Below are 27,024 nucleotides of genomic sequence, written 5' to 3' on the forward strand. Positions count from 1 at the left end.
TGAGCAGCGTGACAAGCTTTGGCGGATTGGCAAGCGTCCTCTCCACAAGGTGGCTATTTCTAACTCTGCTCCCATTTTGCTTCTGTGGCTTTGTTGATGTCAATGGTAAGGAAACAAATTATGCTGGCAAGGTGCTGGGCTTTCTTGCAAGTTGCAGTCTTGTTGGCTGCGGTAGCTCTCCCTGTATTGCTTTTACTACAGTAAAGCCCAGGGGAGTGTGAATGGAAAAGTACCTGTAAATATTCAGGTTGATTCCAAAGGCACATTATTGGCTTGTTGTGTAATACCCTCTGGTGACATTGAGGCCTTATTAATAACTAAACATCTGTCACAACTGTAATTATATTTCTTGTGCCAGGATTGTGTTTCTACCATTGTCCTGTTTCAACACGGAAGGGAGGGTGTGAATTATTCAGGCAACTGACTTTGAGAAAATAATCAACCCGCACTGTGCAGGCAGTAAGTTTCTGTCAACTCCTTGCAGAATCTCAGAGTCTCGGCTGACGTTCCCTTGATGTGCTCACAAATCTCTCTGAGAACATCGCCCTGGACCCCCGATGCGGCTGCCCGAGCAACCTGGAGAGGGGAAGCCTGAGAATGAGGAAAAGGGGGACAGAGGAGCCCTCCAAGGGGGAGAGGAGCCGCCGAGGAGCCAGGCCCCCGACTTCCCCACTTGGCAAGTCTTCTTCCCCCAAACCCCTTGGACAAACAAGCTTTCTCGTGTTTGCTCAGGACTTGGTTGTTTTCAGCCCTCAGGTAGGGGGTGGTGCGGGGCTGGGAGATTTGCTGCTGAGTGTGGAGTGTGGGGGGTGGAGAAACCATGAACGGGACATCTGAGAGGATGCCTGTCCAGGAGGTTGCAGACTTTTCACCGGATGATGGAGACTGGCAGGTTTCCATGGATGGTATTTCCATGGATGGTGTAGACAGGATGAGGGGTTGGATTTGAAAGCTGACTCTGTCAGCCGCTGATGGCGGGGTGGGCGTGCTTGTTGTCAGAAAGAACAGCAGCAGATCGCATTTATAGAGCTCATGCTATGTGGTCGCATGCAAGCTGGAGAATTGCATGGATTATTTCAATTACTCTTCCCAGTAACTCCATAGGGGTGTTATTAACCCTAGCTCTCCAGGAGAAAAGCAAGAGAAACTTTAAACAACTTTCCCCAGATTGCACAGGTAAAGGTCAACCCTGGATTCCTATCCACGTCTCTGAATCCAAAGCCTGTGTTCTTAATCACTGGCCACTCTGCTTCTCCCACCTCTGGGCAGAGGGAGGGTGCTATGCATTTCCAAGCCCCAGGTCTCCCTGGGTTTTGATCCTGCTCTCTTTCTTTTCCTTGGAGACATTCATGGCTGTAAAAATTCAAGGAGAATCTCAACTCTGGATGGTTTTGTATAGAAGGACATTTTGATCTGTGTGATGCTGGCACCGAGGAGTTGGTCTGTGGTGAGTCTTATAAATGGGTATGTCTGTAACGGTCCCCCTAAGGCTGTTGGAATGGAGTCTCCAGCCCTCTCTGCCACTGGCATTAAGGGTAGCCCAGTATTTATGGTGGGAATCGTGAGGTTAGGGTTAAGATTGCAGGGGGGTTCATGGAAGTTGGAAGGGCTTCTGATAACTCTAGCTCCTGATTTTCAGTGGTTTCTCCCAGGAACTGGGGACTGGGAAGTAGGGCCCAGCACAGGATACTCTAAGAATCTATCCAGAACTTTCTCCAACACAACTCATTGGGCAATTAAAGGTGGGAGTAGATGAGACCACTGGCTAAGGGCACGCTGGCCTGAGGGACATATCCTTCTCAAGGATCTGAGGAAAGGTCTTGAAGAGGAAAATGTGAAGTTGGAAATGATGTTTGCTAAAGGGCATGTTCAGAAGGGTTGATTTGGATGGCATGGGCTGGGTCTCCCATCCCAGCGCATCCCTTCCAGGAGAGGCACCGCAGCAGGAGATGGGGTTCAATTTCAAGGGCCACATTCCTGGGTGCTGTCCTCCCAGATGGGATAAGGTGTAGAATCCTGTGCCCTTGTCCTAGGAAAGGGATCATGTTGACAGAAGGAGGGAAGGACTTGGGACAAAATAAACATTTCTTGATGTCCTAGGGTGACAGTGGCAAATGGCAAATGTAGTTGATGCCACAGAAGAAAAGGACAGTTATTTACTTTAGTAGATATGAAGATAGCATGTCTGTGGCATGGATGGCAAGGATGTCTGTGGGAGTCAGAAAGGCCATTTCTGCTCGCGTAATCCCACATTAAAAAATGTTTTATCACTTGTCCCTCTGATTGTTGGATTTAGAATTGGGGGTCAGAACTTTTATGCTCATAAATTAGGCCGTTTAGCTTCCCCAGTCTCTGGGGGCAGCAGTAATCCAAATGGAATGAACCAGTTTCTCCCAAGGCATTAGCTTCTCCCTCAGGGTGAACATGAACCCCTCTGGACCCCAGAGCTGAGACTCGCTAGGGATGCAAATTGTCCCCATCCCACCCTTGACTCCTTATCGAACACAGACACACACAACACTTTTCTTATTCCTTCCTTGGGGACATATCCACACATTTAGTAAAGATCTCTGTGCAGTGGGCAGAGAGCTAAAAAAGGGCTATGGGAAGGAGTTCCACCATCAGGTTGTCAGCACCAGGATGCTGGATGTAGCACCAGGATGCTGGATCAGAACACAGTGCATCTGAAACATGCTTTCATGTCCATTTCCAGCAGTGGGGGCTCTCTGAGAATACTGCCTTCCTGTCCTTCAGGTTGAGAACCTTCAGAGGAGTACAGCCAGGCTACTGGAACTGGCTTACAGAGCACCAGGGGACTCCTTGGACCCCAAAATGCTTTGGACAGTGATTAGGGTGGACAAATTTATAAAGCAGGGAGGAGTTACTTACCTCCTGTTCCATCTACCAGCCCCAGGTCACTTTCACACCTTTGGGTACCATGTTGGTTGCAAGTAAAAGAAGTCCAGTAGAGCTCTCCTAAGTGAAAAGAGAGACATGTTAGACCTTAGGCAGAGGGAATGGGTGGTGTCTCACAGAATCTCAGGCCTCAGAGGTGGTTGGGATGAGAACCCAAGGGGAAATAGAAACCCCAAGAAAGCTGATTCTGTGCCCATCCATACCTCTGGTTTTCTGACCCTATGAAAATGATCTGTCACATAGCTGCCAATTCAGCTGGCAGCCTGTCCTGGGAATCAGTGTGGTCTTAATTCTGTGTCATTCCCGCACAGTCCTGATCAAAGCAACAGTGACTGATGAAGAGGGACGGAGGGTATGAACGTGGCCACCTCCCCTATAAATATGTGATGGAAGAGGCAGAGACACAGTGCTCTCCTTTACCACAGTTCCTTGACATATTGTTTTTGCATCCTATTTTTGAAGGCTGGCTACCCATTAAATGTTGATAAAGGGCTTGCTATTAGTGCTCTAAGCTGGAGCCTTTTAAAGAATGTGGTCCCCATGAAAACCATAAGAGTGAACTCTCTCTAATGGAACAAACACAACAACGGGGCAGATAAAGCTGGCAGTGGTCAAGGCAGTGAGGTGAGGCGAGAGATCCTATGCAGAGGCCAAGGACTGGAGACACAGGACACCACCCTCCCCATCTCCAGGCTTCTTCCCAGTTTGCCTCCTGTATGTCTGCCTAGAGATTTGCAGGATTCCTCAGATTGTCTATTCCTATGTCTTTGCCAAGTTACGGTCAGCTTTTTTCTTGATGCATCTGGAGGAAATGACCTGTAGATGGAGACCTTCTCCTCTACGCCTGTCCCTCACATAGCAAGGAACACCCATCTTGCCTGTTGCCTGCCAACATATTGACTGGTGGTCTGAAAGGATATTCTTCCCCTTTTTTGTCCAGATGATGGGACCTATGGTTCTTTGGGTCTCCAGTTTGGCGCTGACTCATGGATGGTCAATAGACTCAGGACACCCACCAGGAGAGTCCCCAGGGAATAGAGAGATGTCTAGGTGGCTTCAACAAGCAGCAAGTAAACAACCTTACTACTATGGGCTGCTCCAACCCAATCTGAAGAAAGCTTTTCTGATATGGGGAGAAATGGATGTGCACTATTGATATATGAACTAAAAATAGCCCATGTTCCAAACAAAGTGTTTTTTAGTATTTTGAAATGAAAACGTGTAGACAAAGCAAGGATTTAAAATGTATGACTCATTAAATTGCTGACTCTGAAAGCAATGGAAATTCAAAGGGAATATTTCTCTCCCTGTTTCCCTCCCACCCCTGTTCTGAATAGCTTTATAAAAAGCTATTATGGGTCCTAAACAGGACCCATAAACTCCTTCGTGATTTTGGGTCCTGCACATGAGAGACGGAAGGATCTCAACCTTTACTGCCTGGTTATTTAGCTGGCCGCGCTAGCTAGACTGGAACCATTGGCCACTTCTCCTGGCCTGCACATCCTCATTTCTCCTCTTTGCGCCTCTGTTCCTCTCCTCTCAGGGTCAGGGAAACCTTAGTTCCATTATGGCTACTGAGCTTTCCCTTCCGAGGCCTGGCGCTGCTGGACCTCAGCAATGCTCAGTTCGACAGCCTGAACAGGGGTGGCCATCACTGAGCAGGGTCTCTCAGAGAGTGTGCCCTCTGCCTGGCGCTGCAGCAGGATGCAGCCGCAGGCACAGCCATCAGCTCCTGTATGTCTGCAAGAATGAGCAGCTTTGGGCTCATTCTTGGTTTCTAAAGGAAGGCTTGGATTTCAGCAGTGATGGTGTTCTTTGCTCACAAAATTTTCCTGAAATAAGTCTTATGGTGAATCCCAATATTAAAACAGAAAAGAGGGCCCATCCTGGGTGTGTGTGTGTGTGTGTGTGTGTATGTGTGTGTATGTGTATGCACGTGCATTTGTGTAAAAGCCTAAAGAACCACCTACTAAGTGTTTGTGGTGTCTCCCAGGACTATCTAGTTCTCAGAACCTTGTGAGTGATAAGTCACAGGTGAGTGGCTGATGTCCTTTGGGCCTTGGGTGCTTATACCTTTGTACATCCAGCACATTCACTGGTGCACCAGGTTCTGTGCTGGGTGTTGGGAATAAAGCAGTGATTGATTCCCTTCCTCACGAAGTTTATATGGGAAAGAAGGATTAGTACTCACCATAGAGTCCACATGTGAGGATAAATTCAGGCTTAGGACATGTTTAAGAAGGTGTCAAGGGATACACACACACACACACATACACACAGGCAGTGGTGCAGCTTCAGGGCACACCATCCCCTTATAAAACAAGAATATGGCATGATGTACCCCTGAAGTTGTGCCATCTACATAAAATAAACAAACATATATCCATCCAGATGGGCCTAGTTTGTACTTATTCATGTGGTCACATTACTCCTCATGCTTTTTTCACTCAACAGTTTATGACCAGCATCCTTCTATATTGTGATTTATTTAGCTTGTCCCCTATTGATGGCCGTTTAGGTTGTTCTGTTTTGGCTCACACAACTAGAGCTGCAATATATAAGGATATATATAAATATATACACACTATATATATGGATATATTTATCCTTATGAACTTGTGCAAGTATATCTAAATATAAATTTTCCAGAAGTGAAATTTCTAGGTCAGAAAGTATATACATTTTTTCCTTTTGCTGGATTTGCCAAATTGCTCTCCAGAATTATTGTATCAATTTACCTATGGGAAGGCTTCCAAGGACAGGGGAGTTTGGAGTGGAGGGGATGAAAGCAGTGGAAAAGGGTTTGAAGGTGATAATTAATAGAGTAGCATCCCTTAGGATGGGAGAGGGCATAGGATCAAGAACACAATCTTCATGGAGAAAAAAGTTCCACATGCACAGCCAAAGCGTAAATTCTAGACTCCCAGAAAATATCACAAATGATCTTAACTAGGAGCTTGCGGTTGTTCTTTCCCCCTTCTGGGAAGTCATGACCCAATCTCTTAGAAACCTTCCTTTCAGCCAGGGCCCATCAATTATTACAATAACTAATAAATGCAAAAGCATGCCACAAAATGGCGACTGTCATTGATGTTAATAAGCATTCCTCCAGGTGTGCCATGGTCAGTAACACAGTGGGCCCCAAGGAACCTGATTTCTTTGGTAGGGCTTGGGCATCAAGATTCCATTCACTTGTCCTCCTGGCACTTGCATGGGTGTCGGCAATGTCCAGAGCATGTCTGGCCCTGCAGGATAAGCGTGCAATGTCCAGTCACCCAGAGCCTGTAGTCTGAGACAGCTTCATATTAAAACAACACTTGATCTGTGGTGGTGCACAATGTTATTTTTTAAAACATAAATGTCAGCTTTTTTTTTTTTTGTCCTTGTAGGGCAGGGGGTGTTTTGGGCAATGACTTTATAATTCTCTACCATCAGAAGCCCTTTTATGGAAAAAATTAGAATCATTGGGACAGACCATATTCATCTAGTATGCTCCTGGTGTTTGCATCAAATTTTAATTTGAGCATTTTGCTCCTATTGAGAAAGTGGGACAGGGGGAGGGGGAGACAGTGGATCTGTGCCCTCATCATCTTGCTGTTAGCAGGGACTGCATAAAATAGCTCTTTTCTGCATGTTCAAGCCAGTCATGCCCATTGCAGAGTCCAGAGGGATTTGGAGAGACAGAGTGACCCCTCAGCCTGTGGGGTCAGGTGCCCCTCCCCTAGACTCTCCCACTGCAGCAGAGTCTAGCTCTCCTCCCCCGGTTCACATGTTGCCATTGCAGGGGCCTCCTCCTTCTGGAATTCTTGTCTCTTCTTAGTACAGCTACTATTGTTTTATAATAAACAATCCCAAACACACTGTTTATGCTCATGGAAGCCTCAGGTCAGGCCCTCTGCAAGGATGATATATCTCTGCTCTGTGATGTCTGGTGACTTCTCTGGAAAGATTGGATGGCTGGGGTTGGAATCATCTGGCCACTTGGTGCCTGGGCTAGGATGGTTGAAGGACCAGCTTAGCCGGAACATCTACATATGACTTTTTATGTGGTTTGTGCTACTTACACTCTGGCATCTGTGTTCTAAGATGAACAACTAGGGACCATCTGGAACCTGACTGTTTCTTCTCAAATGATTTCCCTTAAAAGCATCACTTCTGGCATATTTTAGTGGTCAAAGCAGTTGCAGTCTTCCTAGATTCAGGGGGAGGAGACATAGACAGCATCTATCAGTGGGAGGAGGTTCAAAGAATTCAGGAACCACATTGTAAAACTACCAATTTTCCTTCATGGATCTGGGTCCTGCTGCCCCCCCGTTCCCATCATGCATCTCTTTCAGCATCTTTGGTGTCCTCCTGGGTAGCTTGGAAAATTAGGATGCTGGAGGGAGTTAAATAAGGGATCTTACCAGTGACCTGCGAATCCTGAGACAACTTGGGACATTATTTTGTTAGAAAGGCGTTCATCTCTCGAAATTGTCCTAACCTGGTGTGTGCCAGACTCCAGGAGATGGGAGGACAGGTAGGAAACCCCACTTGGCACATACAGGAACCCTGCCTTAGGCAGAGACAGTACCTGGAATAGATTTTTGGGAAAAGTGATAACAAAGCATATTCCAGGAGACAGTGGCCAGGGCCAAAGCATATCATTATTCAGGGACCCATCTACAGCTCTAGGGTGTTGCTTCGAGCGTTCAATAATTAGAGCCTGCTCACACAGATCTTTGATGAAACTTATTGAAGGGAAAGTAGTAACCTGTTCCACTGTGCTGCCATTAGGCCAATGTCTGCCTCATTCCCTTTCTGGGTCATCTTTGCATTTTGTGTTTGGGGGGAACAGATGGGTCTCAGTCCTGTTTCTGAGTCATTCCACCCTGCTGCTGATTCTTGTTACCTGCTGCCATCTACGGGCTTAGCATGTCCCAGTCCCCAGCAGCTTCACTTTGGGACTGTACCTGAGACCACCCCGGCCACCACCTCCTCTCTGTGTGCAGCAGTTACCAGGTCAGCACTCTGTTGAGGTGGAGGGGTCAGGTTGCTGGAGGAAGCACATGATTTCCTCTGCTGGACCCTCTCTCAATTCCCACAACAGCACTAACACACAGCAGATGGCTATAAATCAGATTTTACCGAAGGCTTGAGAATAACTGGGAAATTTCATTGTAGGAAAAAATTACAATGTACAAAGAAATCTTCTTTGAGTAAAACTAGTTTTCAGGGGCCTTTTAATACATGGATCCCTTTGGCAGTCTGAGGAAACTGATGACATATGTTTTTAAATTCATGAAATAGAGTAAATGAGGCAACTGCAAAGGAAATAGTATCAACATATGAAACAAAATGATGTGATATAATAAGGCATGTGGGTTTTTGTTGGTGCATTAAATAATAAGATCTAGCAGTCGGTGTAATAATAACAAAACTTGAAGTTCTATAGTGGTAAATGTAAATAACATTGGAAATAAATGCAACAACTGTAACTTGATTGGAAAATATTAGTTCAAAGTCACAGTATTGCTAATTCCACTTGGCCTGTGGCTTGTGTTCATAATTGAAGAATATTCTAGATTTCACATAGAGGTTAATGAAAATAGAGGTATAGTCTTCCCCACCCCAATTCAGGAGCCCCTTGGATTCTATCCACAGGCCTCCCAGGAGGCTTGGACGCCACCTCCCAGGATTGGAGGACACTAGACCCCTGTCTGGCGCCTTTCTTAGCCTCCTTCCCTGCCTAGAGGACAACCCTGCCTTCTCATTGTTTAGATATAGTGCTTCTTTCTTTTTTTTTTTTTCCCCTTCTTTTTTTTTTTATTTTATTGTTATATTCCCCATACAATTGCAGCCCCCTCATTCTGACCCCAGTCCCTCCCCTCCCGCCCCCGCCCCCCTAAAAGTGTCTCTGGTTCATAGTTTTTTGTTGATTTTGATTTTCACTTTCTTATATTCATTTTCCTGGTCCCTTATTTAAGTTTTCTAGATTCCTGCTATGAGTGAGACCATCCGGTATTTTTCTTTTTCTTTTTGGCTTATTTCGCTGAGCATGATCCCTTCCAGCGCCATCCATGTTGCTGCAAATTGCATGTGTTTATCTTTTTTGAATGCTGAGTAATATTCCATGGTATATATGTACCACATCTTCTTGATCCAGTCATCTATTTTTGGGCTTTTGGGTTGTTTCCAAAGCTTAGCTATTGTAAACAGTGCTGCTATAAACATAGGGGTGCAGGTGTTCTTTGGAATTGATGTTTCTGTGTCCTTTGGGTAAATACCTAGGAGTGGAATTGCTGGATCATATGGAAGCTCTATGTTTAGTAGGTCCAGAAATCTCCACACAGCTTTCCACAGTGGTTGGACCAGTTTGCACTCCCACCAACAGTGCAGAAGAGTTCCTTTTTCTCCACACCCTCGCCAACATTTGTTGTTGCTAGTTTTTTTAATATGTGCCATTCTCACTGGTGTAAGATGGTATCTCATGGTAGTTTTGATTTGCATTTCCCTGATGACAAGTGATGTTGAACATTTTTTCATATGCCTGTTGGCCATTTGCATTTCCTCTTCAGAGAAGTTTCTTTTTAGCTCTTCTGCCCATTTTTTGACTGGATTATTTTCTTTGTTGTTGTTGAGTCTCATCAGCTCTTTGCAGATTTTTGTGATCAGTCCTTTATCATTAGTGTTGGGTGCAAAAATGTTCTCCCAGTTGGTGGGGTTTCTCTTTGTTTTTGTTATTGTCTCTTTTGCTGTGCAAAAGCTCTTTAATTTGATGTAGTCCCAGCTGTTTATCTTTGCCTTCACTATCACTGCTTTGGGTGATGTGTCTGTAAAGATGTCTTTGATGTGCAAATCACGTAGTGTTTTGCCTATATTTCCTTCTATGTATTTTATGGTTTCAGGTCTTATGTCTAGTTCTTTAATCCATTTTGAGTTGATTTTTGTGTATGGTGTGAGGTAGTGGTCAAGCTTCATTCTTTTGCATGTAGCGACCCAGTTTTCCCAGCACCATTTATTGAACAAACTTTCTTTGCTCCAATGCATATTCTTTGCTCCTTTGTCAAAGATTAGTTGACCATAAATCTGTGGGTTTATTTCTGGATTTTCTATTCGATTCCATTGGTCTGTATGTCTGTTCTTGTTCCAATACCATGCAGTTTTGATGATTATGGCTTTGTAGTATAGTTTGAAGTCTGGGAGTGTGATGCCTCCATTCCCTTCTTTTTTTTTCAGGAGAGCTTTGGCTATTCGGGGTTTTTTGTGATTCCATATGAATTTCATCAATAATTGTTCTATTTCTTTGAAGAATGACATTGAAATTTTGATTGGAATAGCATTGAATCTGTATATTGCTTTTGGAAGGATGGCCATTTTAATAATGTTTATTCTTCCAATCCATGAGCAGGGGATGTCTCTCCATTTCTTTGTGTCTTCTTCTATTTCTTTTAACAGTGTTTTATAGTTTTCTTTGTATAGGTCCTTTACCTCTTTTGTTAGATTTATTCCCAAATATTTGATTTTTTTTGTTTCAATAACAAAAGGGATGGTTTTTTTGATTTCTTCTTCTTCAGATCTATTGTTTGTGTATAGGAAGGCTACTGACTTTTGCGTGTTGATTTTGTATCCTGCCACTTTACTGAACTGATTGATGAGTTGAATTAGCTTTTCTGTGGAGTTTTTGGGGTTCTCTATGTATAATATCATATCGTCTGCAAATAGTGACAGTTTGACTTCTTCTTTTCCTATTTGGATTCCTTGGATGTCTTTCTCTTGTCTTATTGCCCTGGCTAGGACTTCCAGTATTATATTGAAAAGCAGTGGTGAGAGTGGACATCCTTGTCTTGTTCCAGATCTTAATGGAATTGCTTTCAGCTTTTCACCATTGAGAATGATACTGGCTGTTGGCTTGTCATAGATGGCCTTTATGATGTTGAGGTATGTTCCTTGTATCCCAAGAATTTCAAGGGCTTTTATCATGAATGGGTGTTGCACTTTGTCGAAAGCTTTCTCAGCATCTATTGATATTATCATATGGTTTTTATATTTCTTTTTGTTGATGTGTTGAATAACGTTGATTGATTTTCGGATGTTAAACCATCCTTGTGTCCCTGGAATGAATCCTACTTGGTCGTGGTGAATTATCTTATGGATACATTGTTGGATTCTGATAGCTAAAATTTTATTGAGGATTTTTGCATCAGTGTTCATTAAGGAGATTGGCCTGTAGTTTTCCTTTTTTGTGTTGTCCTTGTTCGGTTTTGGTATTAGTGTAATGTTGGCTTCATAAAACGTGTTTGGTATTGTCCCTTCCTTGTCAATTTTTTGGAAGAGTTTGTGAAGGATAGGCACTAATTCGTCTCTGAATGTTTGGTAGAATTCATTTGTAAATCCATCAGGTCCTGGGCTTTTGTTTTTGGGGAGGTTTTTGATTACCATTTCAATTTCACTGCTTGTAATTGGTCTGTTTAGGTGTTCTATTTCTTCTTTATCTAGCTTTGGGTGATTGTAGAGTTGTAGGAATTTGTCCATCTCCTCTAGATTGTTAAACTTGTTTCCATATAACTGTTCATAGTAGTTACTGATTATTCTTTTGATTTCTGCTGTGTCCGTTTTGATTTCTCCTCTTTCATTGATGATCCTGTTTATTTGTGCTTTCTCCCTTTTTTCCTTTGTGAGCCTGGCTAGGGTTTTGTCTATTTTATTGATTTTTTCAAAGAACCAGCTCTTGGTTTCATTGATCTTTTGGATAGTTTTTTTAGTTTCAATTTCATTTATTTCTGCTTTGGTTTTTATTATTTCTTTTCTTCTACTGGTTTTGGGTTTTTTTTGTTGTTCTTTTTCTAGATCTTTGAGCCTCGAGATTAGGTTGTTTCTTTGCGTTCTTTCTTGTTTCTTGATGTGAGCTTCTATTGCTATATATTTTCCTCTTATTACTGCTTTTGCTGCATCCCATACATTTAGGATATTGGTGTCCTCCTTGTCGTTCAATTCAAAAAATTTTTTAATTTCTTCTTTGATCTCCTCATTAGTCCAATGGTCTTCCAGTAGTGTGGCTTTTAATCTCCATGATGTAGGGAAGTTCCTTGCCTTCTTTTTATGGTTTATTTCTAGCTTGATGCCTTCATGGTCAGAAAAGATGGTTGATATGATTTCAATCTTGGTGTATCTGTTGATGTTTGTCTTGTGCCCCAGTATGTGATCGATCCTGGAGAATGATCCCTGTGCGCTTGAGAAAAATGTGTACTCCGTTTTTTTGGGGTTTAGTGTTCTATAGATGTCTGTTAAGCCCAATTGCTCTAGGTCCTTATTTAGAGCTTTGGTTTCTTTACTTATTTTTTGTCTTGTTGATCTATCCATTGTTGATAGTGGTGTGTTGAAGTCTCCCACTACGTATGTGTTTTCTCTGATGTCTGTTTTCAGAGAGGACAACAGTTGTCTGATATATTTTGGTGCTCCTTCGTTTGGTGAGTATATGTTAATGAGTGTTATTTCTTCTTGAAGTATTGTCCCCTTGATCATAATGTAGTGACCATTGGGGTCTCTTTTTATCTTTTTGAGTTTGAAATCTGTTTTATCTGATATAAGTATAGCTGTTCCTGCTTTCTTTTTTGGTCCATTTGCTTGTAGGATTGTTTTCCATCCTTTAACTTTGAGCCTATTTTTATCTTTTGTAGCTAAATGTGTTTCCTGGAGACAGCAAAAGGTTGGGTTTTGTTTCTTAATCCAGGCTGCAACTCTGTGTCTTTTTATTGAAGAGTTTAGTCCATTTACATTTAGAGATAATATTGATATGTTAACATCTGTATTTGCCATTGTGTTTGTCTTTCCTTTGATTTTATTTATTTATTCTTTTAATAACTTTTTTTTTTTTTTGGCCTTCTTTCATTGTTATTCGTCCCTCTGAGGTTCTGGCTTTAGGACTCCTTGTAGTATTTTTTGGAGTGGGGGTTTAGTTGCAATGAAATTCCGGAGTTTCTGTTTATCTGGGAAGGTCCATATTCTTTCTTCAAAGAGGAAGGAGAGCTTTGCGGGATAGAGTATTCTTGGTTGGCATCTGTTTTCTTGGAGTCTGTTGACTATGTCCCTCCACTCTCTCCTTGCCCGTAGTGTTTCTTCGGAGAAGTCTGATGTCAGCCTGATTGGCTTTCCTTTGAATGTTATCTGTTTCTTCCCTCTTGCCAGCTTCATTATTTTTTCCTTGTCTTGGATTCTTGGGAGCTTTACTATTATGTGTCTTGCTGTATTTTTCCTTTCGTCGTGGAAGTTTGGTGTTCTTCTTGCTTCTTGTATATCAATTTTCAGCTCCTTCTTCACATTTGGGAAGTTCTCTTCAATTATCTCTTTGAATATTTTCTCTGTTCCTACATCTCTCTCCTCTCCTTCTGGTATTCCTATAACTCTTATATTTCCTTTCCTCATGGAGTCAGATAGTTCCCGAAGTCTTTCCTCGTACTTTTTCCTTCGTACTTCTCTTTCCTTTTCTGTTTTGGTTCTTTTTATTTCTGTGTCTTCAAGATTACTTATTCGTTCTTCCATTTCATCTATTCTGCTTTCATTGCTTTTCCCAGAATTCTTTAGTTCTTCCATTAATTCTTTGCTCTCCTGCATTTCTTTTACTTCCCTCTTTAGGGACTCAATTTCTTTCTTCTGACCATTGTTTTCCCTCTCTAGGGACTCAATTGCATTCTTCTGATCGTTGATTATTTTTCCCTTATCATTGTTTTCCTTTATGACTTCTGTCAGTTTTTTAATCACGGCAATTTTAAATTCTCTTTCTGGAAGGCTCAGAAAGTCTTCCAAGTTATTGTCGTTGCAATCTGGGGGCTGGTTTTCTTTTTGTGGTGTGCTTTTTCTCTGGAGAGTTGCTAGGTTGTGTGTGGTTCTTCTCCTCCCTACTGTCTGTTTTCTAATTTGCCGTATGCGTTGGGACACTGTGTTGTTGGGACTGGCCGGCATCTTGGGTGGGCTTCTCTGCTCCCCTCTGGTTCCTCCAGGAGTCATCTGTCAGTTTCAAGCAGTCTTTACTGGAGAAAGGTCCCTGTTCTAAAATGCCAATGTGGGGACACACTCCCCTGTGCGCCTGGTCTGCCCCGGCGGTGGGTTCCTGCTCCCCCTCTGGGCTTGGACTGCAGGCCAGAGGGGGTCTGGCGTGGGCGAACTTCCCCCGCTCACCTCTGGCTCCTGAGGAAGCCTTCTGCAGGTAGTCTTTACTGAAGAAATGTCCCTGTTCTAAAATGGTGATGTGGGACACACTCCCTGCGCGTCTGGTCTCAGGCACACTCTTCTGCGTGCCTGGTCTGCCACGGCTGTGGGTGCTCGCTCTCCCTGTGGGCTCAGACTACTTGTTCGGAAGGGGCCCGGTGTGGGCTAACTCCCCAGCTGGCCACTAGCTCCTTCAGGAGCCTCTTCTGGCTTCAAGTCGCTAGGTGGCGCCAGAGATCTCTCCTAGAGCCCTTGGGGAGCTGATTTTCTACCCCGTGGGACAGGGAGCAGAGCGGGGATGGTAGGGTACACCTCAACGGCTTTGGGGTGCTGTGTCTGCCTTGTGCCCCACCGTCGTGGGGAACCCACGCCCCTAATTTCGTGCCCTGGGTCTCAGTTCCAAAGCCCTCAGTTCCAGGACGCGGGCTGTAGCCCAGTTCAGTGGCGCGGGAATGGCGCCTTTTGAATCCCGCTCCCCTGCCTGGGCGCCTTGTTCTTGCTCACTCAGGGAGGGCCTCCGCCATCTCCCCGCAAGCCTAGGTCGCAGGCGCGGGGACCTGGGCAGCTGCGATCCGATCCGGATCAGCGCGCTGCTTTCTGCGCAAGCTTACCGGGCGGCCGGGGCTGTGTGCTGGTGCTGGTCTCCTCCTGGGGGGCGAGGCTCTCTTTAATGGCGCCTGGAGCTCACCTCCGCGGCGGGTCCTGCAGGGTTCTCCACAGCTCCCGTTCACGGGGTGTGGTGGCTGAAATAGTTCCTTTCCACTCACAGTCCCACTTGCTGCGTCCGTTTTTCTTGTTGGCCGTTTTGGTTTGTTGTTTCCCTCCTCTCTGCCGGTCGGAGAGTGCCGACTTTGTGGGCGGGGGAGGGGAGCAGGGTTCTGCGCTTCCCTCCCTTCTTGTCCTCTTTTATGGCAACTTTCTTCTTCGGGCAGTTTGCTGGAGTCGTCTGTTTATCTTCCGTGTCCCAGTTCTCACTGGGACCTGCCGCTTTTCCTCCCTATTAACTTTTTTTTAATGGGAGATCTTACTCGCAGCGTCTCCTCGCCGCCATGTTGCTCCGCCCCTCCAGACTCTCTATAGTGCTTCTTTCTTCAGGTCCCCCCAGGACAAATCTCCCTTCCTCTTTTAGAAAGCTGATCTCCCAGGACAGAGCCCATCCCCCCCTCTGACTTCCTCTCCTGCAGGAACAATCCTTAGAACTCAATACACCTGGACAGTAGGTACTAGGAGTAATATTTTAGCAAGTATCACACTGGTGCCGGTTAGTATTAAGGCTGAGGCCAAGTCAAGAAGTAAGTGAACTTCTTATTCCAGGACAGGAGAACTGGTATTTGATTACTTAGGAATATGCTAGTTTTGGGGGCAAACTCACAAAACTAAAGTTAACAGGGAAGACTCAGATCTTTGAAATCTTCTAGCAGTGTGAAGAAAAAAACCACTGACTACCTTTGAGTCTTCATGGTGAGGCTGGAACCAGAAGAAGGAACATACGACATAGGAAAGATAAGGAAACTTCTCTCCATTTTCTGGTCAAAGGTTGGAGGGAGGACAAATGATAAGGAGGTAGGAGGACAAGAAGTTTTGCTTCTACTGCTCTCTCAGCACCTGGGATCTGGGGCTTCTGCCTCACCCTCCCCGGCGATGTGGGAGCTCCTTTGGCACCTGCTCCAATACGCTGCCTCCTGTTTAGTTTAATGTGTGGAGTGTGGGGCTAGGTAGCATCTGAGCCTCAGACAGTCTCCTGGGGCAGGAGCACTAAATGGAGAGGGGGCTAACCTTCCACAGGGCATGCCCAGGTGTCCCCAGAATAGAAAGTGAGTGTAAGGCCTCCCCTGGTGGCGCAGTTGAGCGCTGGGCTGCGAGGCTGCCTGCAGCCTCTGCAGCCCTGGTTTATTCCCCGGCCACCCGCGAGGGTCCCACCAAAAAAAAAAAAAAAAAAAAGAATAGAGTGTGAGTGTAGACTCCTGGACCACACCTGGATGAAGGGTGCAGCAGAAGGCCAGGCCTATGTGGACACAGCTGAGAGGAGGCCAGGCAGGAAGGACAGAAGGCAGGTTCACAGAAAGCCTTGTGCAAACTAGAAGGAACACCAATTCACATTTTAATCTTCAGGATTAGAGGTCAGCAGTGACAAGACATATCACTGTCAGGACACAATGTGGGAGACTAAACTTTTTAAAAATAAACTTTAACTGAGAGTAACATTTTTAAACTCACAGGAATAGTGAGAATTTAGTACAGTCCCCAAACACCCAGCACAGGCTTCTGTATCTCATGAATAGGGTGCGCATGTGGTGATCATGAGCCAATATGGACACACTGTTTTCTTTTTTTAAAGATTTATTTATTTATGCATACAAGAGCTGGGGCACAGGCCAGAGACACGGGGTCTGGGGGGAGCTGAGAGGATTCACCAGAGACAGAGTGGGGAACAGAACAGGCAGACTGACTGAAATACACTGCTGAGGGGAGCAGCGGGTGAGACAGGAGACGTCTGCTGTGCCATGTGAGTTTCTCCCTGGCTGCCTGGGGACCGGACTTGTGCTGCAGTTTGCTTCATAGTGTGGTACTTAACCCCTTGTGCCACCAGCAAGGCCCTGGACACACTGTTATTAACTAAGGTCCACACTTTATTCAGTTCCCTGAGGTTTTATCTAATATTCTTTCTCTCTTTCAGGATCTCCTCAAGGACATAACATTACATTTAGTTGTCATGTCTTGTCAGGCTTCTCTTGACAGTGACAGTTTCTCAGACTTTTCTAGTTTTTGAAGAACTTGACAGTTTTGAGAAGTCAGGTATTTTGGGGAATGTTTGTCAGTTGGGATTTATCAGATATTTGTTTTTCTCACAATCAGACTGGAGTTATGGGTTTGGGGGAGGAAGACCACAGGTGTAATGTGCCATTTTCATCACATCATACCAAGCGTGCACAAACATTTGCATGCAGATACATTGCATTATATTTATTTATAACTGTTTATATGAGTAAATATCATATGAATTTATACAACTTTATTAATAATTACCCAAAACTGAATGCAACCAAGATGTCCTCCAATAAGTGAATGAATAAACAGAAAGTTGTGCATCTATAATGTGGAATATGATTCAGTGATAATGAGCATTGAGGTGTGAAGCCACAAAAAGACCTGGATAGAGCTTACATGGACATGTGTAAACATAAGGAGTCCATGGGTCTAACTCCGTGATATTCTGGGAAAGGCAAAAGTATAGAAACAAAAAAGTTCAGTGGTCACCAGGAGTTTGGGGATAAAGGAAGAAGGCTAAAAGAGTAAGCACCAGATATTTTTTAGAGCAGTGAAACATTCCATGTGATATTGCAATTGTGGCTACATGGCAGTATGTGTTTGTCAAAGTCTATTGCACTTCAGCTCAAAGAGTGAGTCTTAATGTATGCAAATTCAAAAAATCATTTAGGAGGTCAGTAGAATCTCAGGACGGAATGCAGAATGTGATCAATCTGTCCTACCAATCTGGATGGCCAGAGTATGAAATCACCTCACGAAAGGCAATGGGAGATGGAGGAAGTGCTGACACAAGTAACTTTAGAAATGGAAGGAGTCTGTAAAATTGAAGGCAAATGTAAGCATTTTAATGCACAAAGTTATTTCCCACAGGTGTACATGTTATCATTTTGGTGGTTGTTATAACTGCATACAGCAATGAAACAATTAAGTAAATGGATGGTGGATGTATGGAGCCAGATTTTGCATTGTTGCAATAGGAATTCATACACATCTGAGAGGAAACAAGTAGAATGACTCATGTAGTAATAGATTAGCATTGGAAACCAGTGCGTACCCATGTTTAGCTTCATGTGGACACAGATGGTTACATATAGAAATGTGTGTAGATATGTGCACATCTGTGGGTTAATGTATGCAGAGATAATTCCTTACTCTGTCAACTGAGAGGCAGCCATGCCTCAGTAGCCACAAGCACGCTTGGGGCTCAGATCTTGGTTTAGAATCCCATTCTCTAATTTTTTAAAATAATATTTATTTATTTATGCATACAAGAGCTGAGGTGCAGGCCAGAGGTGTCGGGCAGGTGTGAGAGGATTCACCAGAGACAGAGTGGGGAGCAGAACAGGCAGATACTGTAATACACTGCTCAGGGGAGCAGCGGGCGAGACGGGAGATATCTGCTGTGCCATGTGGGTCACCTCCCTGTCCAGTGATCGAACTCGTGCTACAGTAGCTGAGGACAACTTTGGATAGCTTCTTAGTGCTGACACTTAACCCCTTGCACTACCAGGGAGGCTTCCCCTGACCCCATTCTCCAATTAAGGAAACCAGGGCAGGAAATCAGTAAGAAGTGCACAAGATGAGCCTTGTAATGCCAGAAAGGATGGATGTACTCAAATCCAGGAGTCAGGATTTCCCTGTGGCCAAGGCTGCAGTCATTTTAACCATAAAACAAAGTTGTATTGTGTTATTACTCAAACTATAAAATATATATCCATGAGTCTATACATACTTAAACACATGATTGAGAAAATATAGAAAAGGAGAGAAAGGAAGGCAGGAAAGAATGAAGGAGGGAGGGAGGAAAAGAGGGAGAGAGGAAGGAAGTAGAGATGGAATCTCCTGTATAGAAAAATTACAAATAACTAACATCGGTGCTCTGCCCTCCTGGGGACGGAGCATAGTTTCTCATTGCTTACGTGTAGTCTGCATAGAGAAACTTCCTTCCAAAGGAGACAATATGGAAGAGGAAAAAAATAGTAATTTTACAGTGGAGAGCCCTGATAAATACACCTCAGCCAGGCGGTCAAGGTCAATATCAACAGCGACTATTGCAGTGCACAGGTTTTATGTGAACATCCTTGTTCATATTAGTTGGGTAAACACTTGGGAACATGACTGTTGAGTAATATAAGACTTTCTTTAGCTTTGCAAGAAATCTCCAAACTGTCTTCCAGGTGGCTACGCAATGCATTTTTTTAAAAAAAGATTTATTTTATTTATTTATGCATACAAGAGCTGGGGTGCAGGCTAGAGGTGCGAGGAGGGGTGAGAAGATTCACCAGAGACAGAGTGGGGAGAAGAACAGGCAGATATACTGAGGGGAGCAGTGGGAGAGACAGATATACTGAGGGGAGCAGCGGGAGAGAACAGGCAGATATACTGAGGGGAGCAGCAGGAGAGGTCTGCTGTGCCATGTGGGTCAGCTCCCTGGCCGGGGATCGAACTTGTGCTGCAGTGGTTGGCAATAGCTTCATAGAGCTGAGACTTAACCCCTTGTGCCACTAGGGAGGCCCCTGCAATGCATTTTTGTATTCCAGCAAGGAAGTAAGTTCCTATTGCTTCATGTTTTTAGTGGCAGTTGCTATTGTCATTTTTATTTTACTTTTGGATTTTAGGCATTCTATAGGTGTGTAGTGGTATCTCATCGTTTTAATGTGCATTTCCAGATGACATAGGCTGTGAAGCTTCCTTTCGTGTGTTTATTGCCATCTATATATTTTCTTTGAGGTGTTTAAATCTTTTCCCCATTTTATCATTGGGTTGTTTATTTATTTGTTGAGTTTTAAGTTTTCTTTGTATAATTTGGCTATACACTCTTTATCAGATAGGTGTTTTTCAAGTACAGTCTGTGTTTTGTCTCTTCTTTTTCTTTTTCTTTTTTTTCGAAGACTTTTTTTAAAGATTTATTTATTTATTTATACAAGCACTGGGTACAGTCAGAAGCACGGGAGGGTGAGATAATTCACCAGAACCAGAGTGGGGAGAAGAACAGGCAGACTGACGAAATACACTGCTGAGAGGAGCAGTGGGCACGGCAGGAGAGGTCTGTGTGCCATGTGGGACCCTCGCCGGCTGGCCTGGGATCAAAATGACACTGCAGAGGCTCCAGGCAGCTTCGCAGCCCAGCACTCAACTGCTGCGCCACTGGGGAGGTCCTAAAGATTTTTTTTTTAAATTTATTTATACAAGCACTGGGTACAGTCAGAAGCGCTGGAAGGTGAGCGAATTCACCAGAGCCAGAGTGGGTTGCAGAACAGGCAGACTGATGAAGTACACTGCTGAAGGGAGCAGCGGGTGCGACAGGAGAGGTGTCTGCACATCATGTGGGACCCTTGCCGGCGGCTGGGGATCGAACCGGAGCTGCAAGGGCTGTGGGCAGCTTTGCAGCCCACTGTTCAACTGGTGTGCCATCAGGGAGGCCCTGTCTCTTTTTTTTTCTTAATAGTGTCTTTGCTGAGAGGAAGATTTTAATCTTAATAATATCCAATTTATCAACTTTTTATTTCATGGACAGTGATAATCCAAGGATGTGGTTTCTAAAATTTATTTCTGTTTTTTAAGATGTCATCAAGTGTAGGTTCTTTTCTTGAGCCATTAGGAGGTTTTCCTTCCTACATGTTACAATGTCATCTAATAGCCCTCCTCCCTCTCCCCATATTCTTATTGCAACATGGTATTTGCCAATTGCTGGCATTTGGTATCCATTTGACCTACAACTATGGGTCCTATGTGAGATATTTTCTTTTTCTGACTGTAGCTTTTCTTGACTCAGAAAATTCATACAATTAGTAAGAGCAGGGGAACTGCTTCCAATTCTATCTGCAATGCCTTTCATATTTTAATTTAAAACATCCTATTTGCAATATGTTTTCTTCTATAGCATATGCTGGGAGGCATTCTTGGTTTCCTGAACTGTTACTTGAAATTTAAATGTTCACTAATAGGTTAGTAGATGAACAAATCATGGTATATCCATACAGGGAGCTAGTACTCAGTACACTATTGTTGCATCAAAATTATGGATGAATTTCAAAATAATTATGCTGAAATAAGGAAGCCAGACAACAAAAGTGCACATAGCACAATTTATTTCCATAAAAGTCTAGAAAATGAGGACTATAATGATTCCTAAGGGTGAGGAAGGTAGATTGGGAAAGGAAGATATTACAAAGAGATAGGAGGAAACTGGGACAGATGGTATATATATTATCTTGACTATGGCGATTGTTTCACATTTGAATATCTCTATTATAAACTTATCGAGTTGTATCCTTTATATGCAATTTAGTTGTTTGTCAATTATACCTCAATAAACCTGCTTTCAATATGAGTCTTCAAGTCATTTTGATGGTGATAACATCAGAAATCCCCCCTCAGTTTTTCATTTATGTTCAATGTGCTATTTTCCATTTTGTCTTTTTGTATAAAGTCTTAAGTTCATTCCTGGTCATTTGGGAGGAAATGTTTCAATCGGTGCAGATGAGCTGACTGTTTTCTAACCTCATATTTATTATTTCATTTATCCTATTTTCCCATTGTTTATTTTTCTGACTTCATGTGTGGAACAGTCAGTAAATTTGTTTTCATTACTTCTGTTAAATGGTGGAGTTTTGTGTGTCAATCTACTGATACAAATACACAGAAGAAAGTCAAATCCATGCTGAAGCCCCCTCTCCAGATACAATCACTACTAACATTCCTGTCAAAATCTTGGCATCTTACTGTGCATGTACACCCTGTGTGTGTGTGTGTGTGTGTGTGTGAAAAAGTGCACACATCATAAGTGTACAGCTTACCACAAGCTGAGCATACCTATGTAAAACACTTGATTAGTTAGCAGAACATTTCATGCCTCCCAGAAGCCACCTTTGCATCCATTTCCAGTTGCAACCCACTCTCCACCAACCTAAGGATGACTACTGTCTTGCCTACTAACTACATAGCTTATTTTCCTCTGATTTGACGTTTTACTTAAAAGTAACCATGAAGCACATATTCTGCCTTGTCTGTCTTCTTTCACTCAACATTATATTTGCGAGGTTAATCCATTTGGATGTAAGTTCATTCCCTGTAATTTAGGTACATTCTCTAATGTGTGAATATATCATCATTTATTTATCCATTTTATTATCGATGGGCATTTTGGGTGGTTTCTACCTTGGGGCATTATAAATATAGCATAGAATATACTATAAATATTCTGGTGCATGTCTTTCGTGAGCATATAAATTCTTATGATGTAAAAAATATATAAAATCAAAAAATATATAAAAAGTACTTTATGCTTGAAAGATTAAAAAAAACCCAAAAAACCCAAATAGCTAGTAAGAATACAAAAATCTTATGTTCTTAACCAATAAGCAATATAACTAATATATATGAAATACAAACCAAAAAAAAATTCTTACGTGCCCAGAAGTTTTTAAACATTTGAGTTCTGTCAATCAAACTCCTGTCCTTGCGGTGCTTGTATTTTTGAGGGGGGTAGAAAGATAGATAATAAACCATGAAACCTATTTTTTATTTCCTCTTTTGAATTAGTTTGATGATATTTTAATTGCCATTGATTTATGATATATTTTCATATCAGGTAAATTTTTCCACATTAATTATCTTACCTGTTTGCAAATATACTCTCACAGTAAATTTTGGAATCATTTTCTCAAATTCCAATATACATCCCAATGGGAGTTTGATTTTGCTTGCCTAAAATTTTGAGATTACTTTAAAGAAATTTGACATCTTTAATATAGTTTTTTCTTTTCTAGTAATAAGGTATGCTTCTCTATTCAAGTTTCCTTTTATTCAAATATACTATGTCCCATAGTAGAATTTAAATTTTTTCTCCATTTAGATTGAGTATTTTTTGGGTTGCTACTGTGAATGGATTTCATTTTGCCTTTATCATGTTTCATATCTTATTATAGCTGTGTATAAAAAAGCTATTGATTTTAATATATACTTTTGTAACCTGCCACTTAAGTGAATTCCCATATTGTTTTTCAATCGATTTGTTCTTAGGTTATTTGTGGCATAATGGTAATTTACAAATATCTTCAGCATGGACTGTACTCTTTATCATTACTACGTGACCCTCTGTGTCCTATTTAGTCATTTTCATCTTGAATTCAATTTTGTCTGATATTTAAATTGTGGGCTTCATTTTCTTGTTTGAATTGACCTACACTACTCAGAAGTTCACTTAAAGCTTTTTTTTTTTTTTTAATTGCAAAAAAAATACATGCTTGCTGTTCAGATACCTACTATTTTCTTCCACCTTTAGCTGATTTGCTGCAATTCAGTTCTGGTGCTAACCCCCTAGAGTTAGTGCAGATCCCACAATTTAAGGGCTCAGTTCTCCCCGAGGCTGTCCCCACTTACGATGCTAACCGCAGGTTCATGGGGTTTCCAGGTGAAAAGTATTTCTGACCAACTGACCATGATTTAGAGGGTTCTTTCATACCCTGCAGGTTTAATAAGGTTTAGTAATTTGCTAGAATGACTTGAGGAACTTGGGAAAATACTGTACTGATGGCTGCAAAAGATACAGCTCAGGAACAGCCAAACAAATGACACATAGGGTGAAGCCTGGCGTAGGTTCTGTGCCCTCTCCCTGTGGGATCCAGGTCCCTCACTCCTCAGGGCACAGGATGTGTTCAGTTGCCAGGTGCTTCACCAAGCCCAGTGTTCAGGTTTTTATTGGGGTTTCTTTATCTAGGTATAATTGATGAAACCATGAGGTACATGATTGAACTCAATTTCCAGCCTCCTTCTCTCCCCAGAGGTCAGTGTGACTCAATGTTTCAACCCTCTAATCCCACCATTGGCCTTTAGGTCTTGCGACCCAGGATGTCACCCTATTAACATAAACTCAGGTGTGATCTAGAGGCTCATGAATAATAAAGGCATTTCTATTACTTGGGAAATTTTCAGAGTTTTAGTAGCTCTGTGCCAGGATCCCAGAACAAAGACCAGAAAATTCCTTCTTGTACAATACTTATATTAAATTTAACAATACAGAAAATGTTTATAGAGAAAATAAGTCAGCCATAATCCCTGTTCCCAGAGATAACTATTGCTAAAACTGAGCCAATGCTCTTCCAGAGCTGTTTTCTACACACATGTCAGCATGCAAATAAAATAACTTTTATGCATATGAGACTACATTTGACATAGTATTTTGCAATTTGCTTTTTTCACTTAATAATTTCTTGTGGACCTTTCTGCATTTCATGACATATAAACCCACCTTGACCTTGTTATTTTAAACTTGTATTAAATGTACCCCTGCTTATTTTCTTAAAAAAGAAATCTTTAGTCAAAATTAGGGTGTTTCTAGACTTTCCCCCCCCTTTTTAAAACCACCACAATGTTTTCACAAACTTCTTTTACACTTATTTAAATGCACATGTAAGAGGAATTCCTATAAAAGAAATAAGGATGAAAAAGATACATTGCATTTTAACTTTTACCATCTATTACAAAAAATCTTTTAAAAACATTTAACTCTTCTGTATTTCTACCACTGAATGCCTTTTTCACTTCAATTTTTAAGTGTCTGTGAAATATAAAACCTAGCCTGATACTTTTTTCTTTAAAAAAATAGGTTTTATGTGTATTTATTTTTTAAAAAATAATGTTCATGCGAGTTGTGCTTTTTGGTGATTTGGACTCTATATTATATATATGTTTAATTTTACTAATTTGTAATTCTAATTCACATGTTAAACTTACATTTTTCAGTTAACTTTAAAGTTTCTATTTGAACCCTTCCTGTGAAAGGTAAGGAAACAGATTATTTCCTTGTAATTTTTCCTCTTCTTTCTCCTCCTCCTCAGTTGACTCTTCCTGAGCCTAGTGCATGGCTTCCTGGTAAACTTTTAGTAAACCATGCTATCGTATAAATGTGGTACCCTTCAACCCTGTGCATGGTCTCATGGTAACCTTTTAAAAAACACCTATGGTATAAATTAACCTCTGATTTATAGATGCAATCATTTTTATTTCATATCCATTCTACATATTGATTGAGATTATGGCAAATGGTATTCAAATACTTGGTATCCTAGGAACCAGGATTTTAGAGACTTCTTGCTAAGCCTTGGTTGTTAAATCTGCAAAATCCAGAGACTTCAGAGGTGGGGTGTACTTGGAGGACTTGATGCTTAATCCCTATTGGTACATGAATAATCTATGGAGATATTTTTTATTATAAAAGTAAGTTCTTCTATACAAAAGGTAAGAAAAAAAATGACACATACTCATTACAACAAATTCCAATAAAGTAGAACAAAATAGAAAAAGGATGTTTCAGTGTTTACTCCTATATCCAATCCCACCCCAATCCACATGACTTAAAAGTGACAGGCAGCCCATTTGGTTTTTATTAAACCCATTTTTTGGGGGGTGATTATATAATCATGTAAAATGTTTTTATTCTTTCTCCAATTTTTTATTTAAAAAATATCAAACCTCGAGAAAAATTGCAAAAATAATATTAAAACACCATCTACCCTTCAGTTCCCACCCTCCTTCCTTGTCTCTTTCTCTGAAAATTCAGTGAGAATAAATTGAAGACATCATGATAGACCTCAACCCTACAGATTTAGCACATATTTCCTAAGAACAATTGCATCTTCTACATGACCACAGATAATAATTATAGCCTGGGAAGTTAACACTGTTACAGTAAACTCAACACAGACCAAAATAAAATTTCCTTGATTGTTGCCATAATTGCCATAATGTCCTTTATAGTTGTTTGTTCATCTTAAATCCAGGATCCAATCATAACTGCACATTATATTTAGTTGTCGGGTCTTAAATCCAGAAAATTTTCCTAGTTTATTTTTATGTGTATTATTTGCAGAGTCTAGGTCAGTTGTTTTGCAGAGATGCCTCAATGTGAATTTGGTGTGATGTTTCCCTAGGTTTCCCTGGGTCATGCGTTTGGGTAGGAATTCTACATACATCTCAGTGTAGCTCATCAGGGGCACAGGAGGCCAGTGTGCCCCACTCTTGCTTATGCAAGTTTCATCTGGTTAAAGAAAGTGGTGCCTGCTAGATTTTTCTACATCTTGTTCTCCAACTACCTTTCACCTAAAGAAAGACAAACTTTTTCTGTAAAGGAACAGATGGTTCATATTTTAGGTTTTACAAGCTGCATAAGGTCTCTGTCACATATTCATTGTTTCCCTAATCATCAGAAAATGTAAAAAAATATTTTTAGCTGAGGAACTGTATAGAAACAGGTGAAATGATCATTCTTGTCTACATAACTTTTACAATAGTGACTGTAAAATGGAGAAGAAATGATTCTCCATTATTTCTTCTGCATTTATTAATTGGCCTGTCTCTGCCAAAAGAACTGTCCCTCCTCCCCTCCCTGATGTTTCTGGAATCAGTATGCTTCTTTTTTTTTAAACAGCTGCCAAAAGATGCTGAATGTGTTATGTTTAGTATTTACTTTTATTAATTTATTATGAATGTGTCAATTTATTATTCAAGGCCAGTTTATAAACTGTTGACTACACTGGCCTCTGGGGATGCAATGATGAACATAAATAGATTTGGTTCCTGCCCTGTGGAACTTACCTTCTAGTGGGGGAAATAGGCATTAACCACATGATCACACGAAGGAACGTGAACTTTCAGCTGTAATTAGTTCTGCACAGGGTGCCATTTCATAGGGGATGTGAGCTGGTGGGGGCAGTCAGCAGGAAGCAAACTCTGCCCCAGGGAGGTAATAGCTGGACTGATACTTCCAAGCAAGTACTGTTACACCCATGAAAGTGGGGCTGTGGGAGCAGAGTCCTGATGACAAAAGGAACACAGGGCAGTATCCTGTAGATATGTAGGAGCTGGGTGCATATGTGGAACTAGATGACAGTGTGGAAAGGCAGAAATGATACACAGTAAAAAAATGTCAGATAAGTGCAGAGAAGTTGTAGGACCAGGTCAGGGGAATGGGTTATTTTTTTTTTTTTAAGATTTATTTATTTATTTCTACAAGCACTGGGTACAACCAGAAGCGCGGGAGGGTGAGAGAACCCACCAGAGCTAGAGCAGCGAGCAGAACAGACAGACTGATGAAATACACCACTGAGGGGAGCAGCGGGCATGGCAGGAGAGGTCTGCGCACCATGTGGG

At 42.0% G+C, this 27,024-nt stretch overlaps 1 protein-coding gene across 1 annotated transcript in view; it reads left to right on the top strand.

Moving 5' to 3' along the window:
• Positions 1–557: 557 nt before the first annotated feature.
• Positions 558–27,024, top strand: part of CALN1 (calneuron 1) — a gene marked incomplete at both ends in the record, with an annotated part of 361,441 nt that continues 334,974 nt past the window's right edge. Inside the window, one exon of the mRNA XM_084250618.1 lies at positions 558–680. Coding sequence (XP_084106744.1) covers positions 558–680 — 123 coding nt within the window. The remainder of the gene's footprint in view (positions 681–27,024) is intronic.

Source organism: Talpa europaea (assembly GCF_964194135.1).
Source record: "Talpa europaea genome assembly, chromosome: 12".
Taxonomy (NCBI): domain Eukaryota; kingdom Metazoa; phylum Chordata; class Mammalia; order Eulipotyphla; family Talpidae; genus Talpa; species Talpa europaea.